This window comes from Poecilia formosa, unplaced genomic scaffold, assembly GCF_000485575.1.
Source record: "Poecilia formosa unplaced genomic scaffold, Poecilia_formosa-5.1.2 Scaffold853, whole genome shotgun sequence".
NCBI lineage: Eukaryota > Metazoa > Chordata > Actinopteri > Cyprinodontiformes > Poeciliidae > Poecilia > Poecilia formosa.
This window is the reverse complement of record NW_006800792.1, coordinates 52,425-66,837: the sequence shown is the minus strand read 5'-3', so window position 1 is coordinate 66,837 and position 14,413 is coordinate 52,425. Positions and strand designations below refer to the sequence as shown.

Genomic DNA, 14,413 nt, shown 5'->3' with positions numbered 1-14,413 from the left:
ATTTCGAGTTTACGTTGAATTGACTTGGGTGGACATTTTGTAACTTTAATTTTCACCTGACATTCTAGAGTTTGTTTATCCCTCTTGTTTTGCATTAATTGGGGTTAAATTATATTGTATTGTGGAACTTTCTTTTGCAATAAATCATTTTACATTCCACTTGTTACTCTGGACACATTTTATGTTACAGCCCCTGGACCCCGAGGCCTTGGGGGTGGAACGCCCAGAATCAGAATAGTTTTATTTGCCGAGATTGTGTGCACAGACAAGGAATCTGACTTTGGTTTTTAAGCAGTGTAGATTATTGCTGCAGTTTTAGAGGAAATAAAACGAGGATAAACACACATTATGTACAGGTTGAGCAGCCAGTTTGATGTCTCATTCTCTAAACTAAAGTTTTTGCTCTTTATTAAAAACTTTCACTTGGCTCTCATCAAAACTGAACTTTGGTCCAGTTAAAACTTTATAAACTGCAGCTATTGTTTGGTATGTTGAGAGTTGGATCAAATGCGAACAGGAACACAAAGAATATTTAATGAAAAAACTGAAAACTTATAGAACACAAGGAGAAAAGGACATGGAGCTCAGGCATAGAAATAAGAGGAATCAGACAAATACAATAAAAACCAGATGGTTTATGTAATGGGTTGAGAAATAAAAATTACATTAAATGCAGGTGATTTAATCAGGGGATTATGAAGAGCTTTGAAAGAAACCAAACAAGCAGGGAATATGAATAATTAACCAAGTGAAGCCATAAACTAAACCAAAAAGAGAAAATTAACACTGATCTACAGAAACTAAATCTAAATACACAAAGACCAAAAGACAAGAATAAACTAAGAAACTAACCACAAAGGAATGAACTAATATGGAAAAACCTTATAGACAATAATGAACACAAAAAACTGTAGACAGCAAGAACATAGAAGCATAATTAAATGACTAAATCATCAAAACCCAAATAAAAATTCAAACCTAAACACCCAACCAATCAAATAGAAACTCCCAATAATCAACACCCTCAAGAGCTTAAAGAGACACACCCCTTCATTATTCTGGGAATAGACTAAACATTAACTAGACCAACTAAATAGGAAACATTCTTTTCACAAAAGTTAGGAAACTTTACATTTAGTTTTTTATTAAAGCAAAAGAATGAGACGTTTTCAGCTCTACTGTATTTTGTTCTTTTTTACTTTGTTTTATTTGAAATTTCTGTATTTAATTTGTAACTTTTTCTCAGGTGAAATAGAAAGTGAAATTGTTTCCATACTTATACAACATTTTATGACTGACATTTTATTACCTGGCCTTTGATCTCTTGCAGAGTAAAACTTTAGATTTCTGTTTGTTCTCTCTGTGAAGTCGTGTCAGTGAGTTTCAGGGATGTGGCAGATTTGGACATGTAGGAAAATGGAGCTGTTTGTTGTGTTTCTGTTCCTTCTTTATGGTAAGATCTTTGTCGTCTTTCCAAGGTGAAATTTATGAAGCTGATCTTCATTTATTTCCCTTCTTCGCAGTCAGTAAAGTCATTACTTGCTGCCTTTCTCTGCTCCACTTACTTAAAAAATGTAGAATCTGTTTTCAGCCAGACAAATCGATGTCAAGAGATCAGGCCTCATTGTGAACAATAAATCTACATTTTGATGCATCGTTATATTAGCATCTCAAACTTGCACTTCAAACTATTTTACATCCACATCAGCACAGTTGTGATTTAACAGCTTAGTTGTACAATAGAAAGTTCACTATTTCTGGTATTTTCTTTTTATTTTCATTTCCAGAAACTCACCTGAGGGTAAAATGTGTTTTACAGAACCGTAATGAAGGAGACTCATCAAACTGCCTTATAAATTTAATCATGTTTTTCTATAGACAACATTCACCCTGGAGGACTTTTGAAAACACCTTCAGTTTCCAGAGTCTGCAGCCGAATTGTTTCACATGCAGTGGATTTAATGTTATTTAGTGTCCAATAATTATTCTGATAGTTTTTCTGTTATGATCTGCTGGTGTTAGTTTTTTTCTGTTGTGATAATTTATGGGTTGTTCATTATTGTTGGTCTACAAGGTTTTGTAGTTTACTTCTCGTCATTTTTAATTTTTCTTCCCTTCTCTGGATATTGATTCAGACTTGTCTTGTTTTTGCTTTGCCATCATTATGAGTTTTTTCTTTTGTTTTATTCCTTTTTGATTACATTTCTCTGTTTTTGGTCCTACTACAAACTTTCTTAATATTCATCTGTTCTGTTAAAAGTGTGAATCTCTGTTTTATTTCAGTTTGAAATAAATCATCCTGTAATGAGCAGACAGACCAATTTCTATAATTATCACCTGCACCATTACCAATTAGTTACTGTATTTTCCGGACTATAAGTCGAAGATTTCTCTGCCTCTCCAGGTTTTACGCAGCAGCAGAGGGGGGCGGACACCCAAAATTTGAGTCATAACAGGTCAATTGAATATCACATTTATTATGGTTGAGAAAGAAAAAGTTGCCAAGTTTAGATTTAACTGAACTGATTATGAGGGCGTATGAGTTTGAAGAGGAAAATCTCCTTACTGTCTGCTACTAGCATGTGCTAAATTAAAATGGGTGCTTTCTTCTTCTGCTGCTGCTTCTTTAGATCTCAACAGCAGTTTGCATCCATTATTGTTGCACTTCTGCCATCTATTGGATCCTAATATCTATACCTCAAATTCTCATAATGATCCCAGTATTATTTAAAAAACAAAAAATCTTCTTTTTCCCCTCAATGCTTTTAACTGATCAACAACATTCTCAAATTTCAATTCCCTATTAAAACCTAATTCCGTTTTAATGGGCAATTTCTTCTTTTATTTCCAATTTTGACTTCCAATGATTCACTTCCTGCTAAAGAGCCCCTTAGTGGTTGAAGAAAAATCCACATATAAGCTGCACCGGGCTATAAGCTGCATGGTTCAAAGCTTAGGAAAAAAGTAGCGGCTTATAGTCCAGAAAATACGGTATATATTTAACCAGTTTGTTGGTTGACTATCTGCTTATTTTTGGCTGTACATTATGTGATTCCATTGTGGACTATAACTCAGCAGTGACTTCAGACCAAATCTTCTCAAAGGATCAAGAGAAATGTTTTTGTAATTTTTTGCCTCCTTAATCTGACATGTAGAAAAGGTTCCCATGACATCAACAGAGTTTCTTTCCTGAAACTCTCCTTCTGGAACCAGAGTAACTTTATCAGCTACTGTAGTTAGACCAGTCGTCAATCTTTTTTCTTTTTTGGTTATTAAAGTTTTTATTGTTTCAAAACACACACTTATAAATACATAATCCCTCTCAACCCTCCTCACAAAACAAAAACCACAAACAAAGCAAGACAACCAGGTCAGCGCATTTCAAATCAATGAAAGTTTCACAGATTAAATATCCTCAATGTTGGCAGAAACAACCACAATAAACAGAAATAGTCACTCGTCAGTATTTTCCAAAGCAGCAGTTCATCAAAGGAGTTTATTTGTCTCAGTATTGCAGGAGAGGAAACAGTTCCAGGATTTACTGAAGTTTTCTCTCATTATTTATCTTGGCCAGCATTTTTTCATAAGACACCATTTCCAACATTAAATCCAACCAGCTTTTAACATTCGGAACAGTTGAAGATGCCCATAATCTGAGGATTATTCTGGCAGCCATGACTGTCCCCACCTGCACCTCAGTGCTTTGGTGTTTTGATATATTGATATATTATGATCTCTAGATCATAATAATCAAACTTACAAAAGGTCTGAAATATTTCATTCTGTTTAATGAATCTATATTAGTGTCACTTTCTGAAACGAGACAAAATGTTACTTTTTCATTAAATTTTCATTTTTTGAGATGTACCTGAATATACCTGTAGTGTCACATTTGAGGTTAAATATATAGAATAAATACTTAAAAAAATGATTCATCAGAGTTTAATGTATTAATAACTTTTTCCTCATGTCTTGAAGAATAAATGCCAGAACATTAACAATTGTGCTGGCATTTCTCCCCACACCCTCCAACCACACACTGAGTTAATAACGACTCTACCTCATGTGAAGTGGAGAGAAATTATAGTTGACTAAACGTTTAATTTCAAAGATCTACATGTTGTTAGAGTCCTTGTCAAACGGCGTTTAACTAAAGTCCAAAGGGTTGGAGTCCCAGTTGACGGCGTCTCAACTAAAGTTCTACAGCTTTTTATTTCTCTTTCTCACTGTTTACGTTTTAATTATGTTTTTTAAATCTTTCTCACATGCTGTTTTTATTTTAATTATGTAAAGCACTTTGAAATGCCTTGCTGCTGAAATGTGCTATACAAATAAAATTTGATTGATTGATTGATTGTTAGCAGGTGATTCTGTCCTCTCTGCCTCTTCCATCCTCAGTTATATATAGTATTATTCAAATATGAAGAAATGCAGGATTATTGTAAATAATTAACTTGCTGAAATTGTGAAAATGATCCTTTTCTGTTTTTCAGTCTTCATAACACTGAAAAATTGTTTAGAAATACAGAGAACTGGGACACAGTTTGATCAACAGTAAATTAAATATTTATAGACTGCATGTCTTCGGTTTAAATGTGTTTATTTTAATAAACTGATTTAAAACTTGTCCTTTATTTGTCTTCCAGCCTCTCAGGATTCTTTGGCTGTGACTGTGGAGGTTCAGGAGGGGGAACCGTCTGTCGATCTGCCCTGTCAGATCAGCAAGAGATTAGAAGAGATTGTTACAGTGAAATGGAGTCGCTTTGATCTCAATCCCAACACTGTCCATCAACGGGACGTAGCAGACGACCTACAGGGACAAAATCAGGTTTTCAGAGGAAGAACTTCAATGATACTTGAAGCTCTGGACTCTGGTGACTTCAGCCTCACTCTGAGGAAACCTCAACTTTTAGACAGCGGCATCTACATCTGCAGCATGACTGAGGATCAGGAGGAAACAGCTCTGTCTGGCGTTCAGCTGCATGTCAAAGGTCAGCTACCTTTCACACCTCCCAGTTATTAAAACCAGTTGTTTCCTGGTTTGTAATGTCTAATAAATAATCTTGGTTAAATATGGTCACTCAGCAACCATTGAGCTGATTTATGGTCAGGGTTTTGGCAAATAATTTTCATGAAATAAACATTCGAGTAAAAAATATGTTTTACAGAACAGCGATAAAGTCGAGTCATCAAGCTGACTGAACTATGTCTCCTAAAACATTTTATGGTAACACTTTATTTGAAGGGGGGTGAATAAGACTGACATGACACTTTCATAAACATGTCATAAACATGACATAACACATGTCAAGAACATGAATAAGCCTTCATGAATATTTATGACCAGGGGTCCCCAAACTTTTTCCTGCGAGGGCCACATAACTGTTCCCTTTTCTGGTTGGGGGCCGGTCTTAGTTTTTCGAGACAGAAACCTTAGAAAACTTTTGTTGACGGGGGGTGGAGGGGCTGGATTACTGCCGACGACATATTCGCGTTTGGAAATAGATTTTTACCCAGAATGCAAATGGAAAAAAAACGTGAGCGAAACGGTGACTGGTACTGACTAGTATATATTGCATTGAGGGAAACTAAGTTTCATATCTGCTCAAGAGCCCCCCNTTTATTTTAATAAACTGATTTAAAACTTGTCCTTTATTTGTCTTCCAGCCTCTCAGGATTCTTTGGCTGTGACTGTGGAGGTTCAGGAGGGGGAACCGTCTGTCGATCTGCCCTGTCGGATCAGCAAAACATTAGAAGACATTGTTACAGTGAAATGGAGTCGCTTTGATCTCAATCCCAACACTGTCCATCAACGGGACGAAGCAGACGACCTACAGGGACAAAATCAGGTTTTCAGAGGAAGAACTTCAATGAAACCTGAAGCTCTGGACTCTGGTGACTTCAGCCTCACTCTGAGAAAACCTCAACTTTTAGACAGCGGCATCTACATCTGCAGCATGACTGAGAATCAGGAGGAAACAGCTCTGTCTGGCGTTCAGCTGCATGTCAAAGGTCAGCTACTTTTCACTCCTCCCAGTTATTAAAACCAGTTGTTTCCTGGTTTGTAATGTCTAATAAATGATCTTGGTTAAATATGGTCACTCAGCAACCATTGAGCTGATTTATGGTCAGGGCTTTGGCAAATGATTTTCATAAAATAAAAAACATATCCGAGTAAAAAATATGTTTTACTGAACAGTGATAAAGTCGAGTCATCAAGCTGACTGAACTATGTCTCCTAAAACATTTTATTTTTCTATAGATTTTCTTCAGTTTTCAATAATTATTCAATGACAGATATCCTGTCCTGATAATCATCCTGTAGATGTCAGATAAACTAATTCATCTGTCAGAGTCTTCATCATCTATTAGTTAAATATCTCATCACTTCCTTATTTGTGGATTAAACTTATTTTTGGCTGAAATGTATCAGATTCTACTGGTGGGAACTTATTACATGGAGACATCAGCAGTAAAGATAACTGATATAACCTCCAGCTCCTCCCAATGACATTTATTTACAGTCCAATTAGGTTCTAGTTGTGATAGAAAACAAAGAAAGCAGGTTTATCTAACGAGATCCAGCTAATGATATTAAGTTGCTGACTTCAGACTCATTTTGAGCAGAACCTGAACAGGGTGGAATAAAAGAGAAGAATTTTGGTTTTTACCATGTTGGAGGAAAAACCCCTAAAGTAATTCTGTAGGCAAGGAGCCCAGTCCTGTCTACGGTACCTGTTAGTTTAGCTAGGCTTAATGTAAAAAGATTTTATAGATGAGGGGGCGCTGTTCAATCAGAGCCTCTCTCTGCTGTTCAGTCTCAGTGGCCTTGACCAATGTGTTGAAATACCTTCTTCAGGTTGGCAAACTGTGTAATCCCCACACTGCAGTTGTACCAAATGTACTGACTGGAAGGGAAAAAATAATAGTTTAATCAAAACAAATAATATGGTTGTTGACTAGCAGGGTTAGTCTAAAGCAGTCTTTCTCAAACTGTGGTCCCTGGACCACTGGTCTATGAGGACCACTAGAGGGCGCCGCTAGTGGTACTGCATGTAATTACGACCGTTTATTTGCCATGCTGTGAGCTCAAAGTGTGACGCTACAGCTGGCTTTCCACAGGACTGTGTTAAAAATAATAATGGAAAACTGGCTTTAGACCAAGTCACTCAAAATGAAAGAAAAGCTTCAGATACCGGTGGAAAGAAAAAAACTCCAGGACTTTTTATATGATCAGAGGAAGCAGAATCACAGATCCTGACTGTTGATGTGTCGTTCACTAGCGACTGGATTCCTTTGAACGGCTCTATGGGGTGAGCGGTAGGACTCGTCTCAGTTAGTGAGAACTTTTCTATGTTTTTCTGACTTTGCTTGCTTATGATGCTCTGCTTACACGTCTACAGCTATTGTTGTTTTTATTTAATTAGAAATTATAAAATTAATTAAATACTACAAATAAGTACAATTGATAGAAATTGATGGATTGTTTTTATATTTAATGGTACAGAAAATGATTTTTTGTTTTTGCTAAAGCAACTCCAGTCTGTTTTTCTTTAATTGTGCTTCTAAATTACAAATAGCCCTAAATATTATTGATGCACACAACACTTGATAGTAAAGGACACCTTTATTATGTGTTTGACATCATTGGAAAGCTGACACTTTCAGAATCTGTAAATAACTCAAAATGCCCAAGCAGACATGTTTTTTGTCGTGGCCAGTCACATTTATCAAATAGCACCATTTCTCTCATTAGGATGAACAAAGAAAACCACAACACGAGTCAAGAGATGAATATTTTCATTTCTGGGTTGCATTATATATTAAGATGTGTCATCATGGGGGCAATTTCAGGTTAGGTGGTCCGTGACTGTTTGTTAAACGATCCTCAGCCTGAAAAAGTTTGACAAACTCTGGTTTAAAGGAATCCAACAAATAGGAATCAATACTAATGATGACATTACCACTCCAATGCTTACAGTAAGCTGGGGCGGAAGGGAAATGATTTGTTGGCGTTGAATAACAGTTGCATTTCCAAAGGGCTACTGTTAGCCTATCAACTGTTCTTCACATAACAACTGATATGCTGAAATTGTGAAAGTGATTCTTTTTCTGGATTTCATTAACTGGAGTTTTTCCCTATTCCGTCACAATAACCCTGCCAAAAGTAGTTATGTAGCAAACTGGGAGCGTTTTGGATTATGTAGTTAAATGATTGAAAGAAAAGTGTCTAATATTTAAATGTATTCATTTTAACACACTAATTTAAATAACATTTATTCTCTCTATTTGTCCTTCCAGCCTCTCAGGATTCTTTAGATGTGACTCTGGATGTTTATCAGGGGGATTCATCTGTTGTTCTGCCCTGCCGGAGTAAATCATTAGAAGGGATTCTCATCGTGAAATGGAGTCGCTTTGACCTCAACCCCAACACTGTCCATCAACGGGGAGAAGGAGACGACCTACAAGCTCAAAATGGACTCTTCAGTGGACGAACATCAATGAGGTTTGATGCTGTAGATGTTGGTGATTTCAGCCTCACTCTGAGAGAACCTCAACTTCTAGACAGCGGTGTCTACATCTGCAGCATTCGTCAGGAGACGGGAGAAGAAATGCTGTCAGGCATTCAGCTGAATGTCAAAGGTCAGCTAATTTAATGTACCCACACACATTCACAGTATATATCCAAAATGATTGTGTAATGCATCATTTGGGTTATAGCCAATAATTGATTTCAGATCTTTCAATCACTTGTTTTGCTGCAGGTATAAAATCCAGCATGTAAACATTCAGGTTACAACAAACATTAGCGACGGGACGCTCTGAGAAGCTCAGTGGATTCTGAAGTGGCATTTTGATAAAATCCAATTCAGGTTCAATTCAGTTTATTTATAGAGCACCAAATCACAACAAATTCTGTCTTTTTGTGTTTTTTGCAAAAAAATAAAAAAAATAAATTAAAAATTCAGTCATACATCTCTCATTCTGGAGATCAAACAGTTAATTAAGTTCATCTTATTATTCAAATTAGTTAAAAAGTTTTCTTTCTAAGGAAAACCAGCAGATTGCATCAAGTTACTGACAGGATGAATCCTGTGGAATGAGTCATGAGATATTCTCTCTATTAATTGTTTTACTTTAATGATAACAAACTGCAAGAGACAAAGAATGACAGACAGCAATATGTACCGACAGCAGCGGAACAAGTCAGCGTCGGGCCGGGGGGTGGGGCCGATCACCGGGCCCCTTAGTGGAGTGAAACTGAAACTGTTGAGCGAGAAGGCGGGGGGGTGGGGGGCTTAACATTAAATACACCCTTCTCAACAGGCGAGGGCGCACTTTCTCTGTCTATAATCACATATTTCAATGACTTGAAACCATTCCTCCCTCCCTGGCACCTCCAGGCCCGGGCCCCCATCCGGCTCGGTTTGGGGGGCAACAGCCCCCCAGTCCCCCCTATAGCTCCGCGCCTGTGTACCGATGTTAATACATGTCCATTGTGCATCCAGACTTGTGCATGCTCCAAACATATGGATGTTTAGAGCTCCTTCTCACCATCATGATTTCTGTAGGATTGTCCACGCTTAATAGTTTATGCTTCAGATTTTTTATGTCTTCTTAAGATTGTGAGTATAAAAGGCTCTACTACCATACCATACCAACTTTATTTATAAAGCACTTTAAAACAGCCACAGCTGATACAAAGTGCTGTACATCAAAACACAACATAATAAAAAATATATAAAAAACTTACAGTTTAAAAACAAAAACATACAATTTAAAACTGGATCCCGCTGGAGTTGAAAGCCAAGTAAAATAGATGGGTTTTAAGACGAGCTTTAAAAGTGGACAGTGAAGGGGCCTCTCTGACCTGCAAAGGCAAGTCGTTCCATAATTTGGGGCCCATAACAGAGAAAGCCCTGTCCCCTCTGAGCTTCCTTCTGGATCTCGGTACCTCCAAAAGCAGCTGATCTGCGGACCTGAGAGACCGATAGGGTATGCAGGGGTGAAGAAGCTCAGAGAGGTAAGCCGTGGCGAGATTATGTAGTGATTTAAAAACAAACATAAGAATTTTAAAATGAATCCTAAAATATACAGGCAGCCAGTGAAGTGAGGCCAGGACAGGGGTCACATGTTCCCTCTTTCGAGTTCCTGTCAAAAGTCGTGCAGCAGCATTTTGTACTAGCTGCAGACGTGAGAGCAGCGACTGACTGACTCCCAGATAAAGTGCGTTACAGTAGTCCAATCGAGTTGAAATAAAAGCGTGGATCACTGTTTCAAAATGCTGCCTGGAAAGAAAAGATTTCACTGATGCCTATCGCCTTAAATGATAAAAGCTGGTCTTAACCACGGCTCTGATTTGGCTGTCCAATTTAAAATCACTGTCCACCTTAAAACCAAGATCTGTAATAACAGGTTTAAAATATACCTCCAAAGGTCCCAGGTCAACACCTGGACCTTTTCAGCATTACAGGAATTATTAAGAGGTCTTGTGAGAAATTCATGTTAAAACTCTGACATGATAAGTAAACGTTGGAGGATGGTTGTGGGGAGGATCGGTTCAGCATGAGGCTTTCTGATTGTGTCTTAACGTGACTTTTACTAAGAGACTTTATGGAACTTCAGTAATAAAGAAACAACAAAATAAGAAGGCAGCAAACGTACATGTTGGTTCCACAGGGTTCACCTGAAAATATGGATAAAATCAGACATTACAGGATAAAAGTAATTTGAAGAGGTGGAAGCATATAAACAAGTCAATGACATGATACAATCTACATTTTTAAATCGGATAACTTAATTTAACTTAACCTTTTAGTAAATTGTCTTCAGATTACCTATTGTAAATTAGTGTTTTATAACTAATTTACAATAGTAATTTAGTTATAAAACTAAATTACTATTTAGTACTAGCTGCAGACGTGAGAGCAGCGACTGACTGACTCCCAGACAAAGTGAGTTACAGTAGTCCAATCGATAGGATTCATATTTTAAAATGAATCCTATCGATTCATTTTAAAATGAATCGATTTTAAAATCGATTCATTTTAAATGAATCGATTTAAAATGATTCATGATATGATGAATAGTTGATTGTATTGATTAATACAATCAACTGAATTGTATTAAAAAAGGTTACAATTTACCCAACGGACTGGACCAAAGAAAAATGATGAGCAATGTTTAATAGGATGATGAAAGCAAATATTGGTATTTTTTTGGTAACATCAAAAGTTCGTTTTTGAGGCAAAACTAAGAAATTGTACAAGTTTTTCCAATAAATTTTCCCACATACCATAGCCTGGTCTGAGCAGGTAAAGGTCATCCCTTGCAATAATGAAAAGCTGTTGTCAAAAACCATGATCTTAAGTTTTATTTACGAAGCAATTTTCAAAGACATAAGTCATAATATCCTGTTCAGCATAATTCACAGTACATAAAGTCTAAAAAGTCTAAAAACAAGCATAAGAATCACCATAAAGTCATGACCTAAAAAAGCTTGTGAAAACATTCTTGCTCCTGAATTTGGGTCAGGAAAATAATTTGATGTTACCAAAAAAAAAGTTATTTTTTGTTGTTTCTTTATTACTGGAGTTCCATAAAGTCTCGTAGTAAAAGTCACATTAAGACACAATCAGAAAGCCTCATGCTGAACCGATTCTCCCCACAACCAACCATCCTCCAACGTTTGTTTATCATGTCAGAGTTTTAACATGAAAGAAAAACACGGAGTACAACCGGTAAAATTGTTGTTTTATAAGTCATAACACGTGTACATTTTATCTTTAGGTTTTATGTAACACCATGCTAATAAGCTACATGATTGTTGGTAAATAATATCACACCGAACACAAATCCTAATCATTGATCTCTACTGGATTTGCTCCTTTTTTCTTCTGCAGCCCCTGAATTAACAGGAACAACTGATGTTTGTCCGTTCTGTAAGAAAAAAAAAGTTTTGCTTCTTTTACATTGTTGTTTTTAGAGCACACAAATGATACAGTACTTAATAAATTAAAATAAAAGTTGTTCATTTACATTATATTCATTTAGCCACAAAAGGAAAGTTACTAGCTATACTCTACAATTCAGAGGGGAAAAGGTTTTAGACATTTTAATGAGATCCAAATTTTTTCAAAGTTTTGACAAACCTTAAAGTCTCTTCATCTCGTGGAGTCGTTTCAGTGAAGTTAGCGTTTATGGAGGGAAACTTGCTGTCGCTGTTCTGCTCAGTCAGAAAGTTACTAATGTCAGAAAAATCTGCTGTCATGTCATGAGCTGGAAAAAAATAAATCAACAAGTATGTTTGCAAAAAAAATAAAAAAGAGGAGATATTAAAGACATGCTAACCTAAATGGCAACAAATGCAACCGTTGCTGAAAAAGAATCAAACTCATGTAACACAGATTCACCTCTGCAACACTTTGAGACACCAAGCTTTATACTTTTCAAACCCTCGTTATTTGGTCAGTTTGATTTCAGAAGAGCCGATGACATTTTTATCACAGAAACATAAAATTTACTGTATTAAAATTTACTCATCTTGAAGAAGACTCACTGCGTTCACTGATGGCGATGAGTTCAGCCAAAAGTAAAACATTCAGGATTCCCAAAGCCACACAGAGGCAGAGCCTCTCTTTGGAGCCGTTCGAACCTTAACGAAAACCTGAACCTTAGCAAAATCCAATTAAATACATACTAGATTTCTCTGTAACTTTATTCTTACCTGTGTGGTTAGATGCAGTTTGTCCAACAGGTTCCATGTTGACGTAAATTTCCTCCATTGCTTCAGACTCTGTGCTGCTTTTAACACTGACTATAAAATCCACTGCAGTCGTGGAACTAAGTGAAAAACTGTGGGAAAGAGGTGAGATGTGTCTGGTGTTCAACATAAAAAGTAACATATTTTAGAGATAACAGCCAAATAAAGTAACTCATGAGTGCGGTTTCACTATTATTTTCTTAAATATCTTACACAACATAAGATTCTTGAAGGTTTCAATAGTTTCCTAAGTTCATATTTGCTGATTCGGTTCTGTATCAATGAATATTTATTTCTCCTTTTTCTTTGTTTTCCTTCAGCTCGGTTAATCCTACTCGTAATAAACACATTACACTTTTCTATCAGTGAAGAAAATAAATTACTTTTACATTCATGCACAACTTTGCAGCCTGCCGTATGGTATCAAAAATTAAAAATAGTTTTAAATCACTGAAATAAGGATGAAAAATATCTGATGTAAGGATGTTGTGATGTTCCTGCTCCTGGTGTCCAAAAATAGTTCCTAAAGGGTAATAAATTGTTGGAGCCGATGACCGGTTCCCTCCTTGGTTCATATGGACCCAACAGTTTTACGGGTCTCATTCTGTCCTGATAACTAGTCATAGCCTTTCTCCCAGTAAATACAACTATCATCTTTGTAGTTTTATTTCTAAATCCTCGCTTAACCCTGTTCCTTGTCTTCTTACTGTCTCACTCCAGTAGCAGAAACACTGACATTAAGAAACAACAATCCCTGTATTGCATTATTACCAAACTTCTATAACCACTGGATCGAATAATTATGAAATTGTACGTATTTATTCATAATTTAAAGATATATACTTTTAGCCCTTTAGTAAAAAGCTGCAAAAGCTGCTGGCTACTAGTGTCTAAAACTCAGTCACCGTGTCTTCTCTTCTTCTGAGGGAGATCAACAGTTTGACAAACAGTTTGCTTTGTGAAGCACCGCCTCACTGGGAGGGAATGAAAAGGCTAACATGCCAATCAGGTGCATGTTGGGGCGGGTTAAAGTAAGAGAAACCTGATGCTGCATTCAAAGCATGAAGAAGACCAGCAAGCTAAACATTCACAGAGTGAATGTAGTAGAATATCAGAGTACAGGAGATACAGGATAGAAGATTTGACTGAATCAAGATCTTATGAGGGACGTTTAGGACAAAATCTACGTTTTGTCTCTCACACACTACCAAAAACTCACGCACACTCAAAAAGTACTCAAATTGCGTATACACACACTACTAAAATGTCACACACGCACACGAACGTTAACTTATGAGAGGCCCCATAGGCCAAAACCTACAAACTCTCTTACACGTACTATCAAACTCTCTCACATTCGCTATCAAACCCTCTTGCACGTACTACCCTCTCTGACAGAGTTTGATTGCAACGGAAGTTATCTTAAAATTTCAGTTTCTGATTGGACCCCTGGCAGGCTTTTCAAAATAAAAGCGGACCTCCGCTGTTTCTCTCCTGTGGCTTTAAAAATGTAAAACTTTGTGTTAATTGATTTGCTAAATGTTAGAGCCATAAATAGGAAATATTTAAGTTATTTGTAAGATGGTTCGTTTGTATTTTATAAAATGTAGTTAGGACGACTGATATTTGTTTAGGCATTTTTATTGGGCA

General features: G+C 36.6%; 1 protein-coding gene across 1 annotated transcript in view; it reads left to right on the top strand.

The window, feature by feature from the left end:
* LOC103131848 (uncharacterized) overlaps nucleotides 1–14,413 on the top strand; it is a 40,440-nt gene that overhangs the window by 13,898 nt on the left and 12,129 nt on the right. Inside the window, exons 4-6 of the mRNA XM_016666932.1 lie at nucleotides 4,623–4,991; nucleotides 5,668–6,012; nucleotides 8,302–8,643. Coding sequence (XP_016522418.1) covers nucleotides 4,623–4,991; nucleotides 5,668–6,012; nucleotides 8,302–8,643 — 1,056 coding nt within the window. The remainder of the gene's footprint in view (nucleotides 1–4,622; nucleotides 4,992–5,667; nucleotides 6,013–8,301; nucleotides 8,644–14,413) is intronic.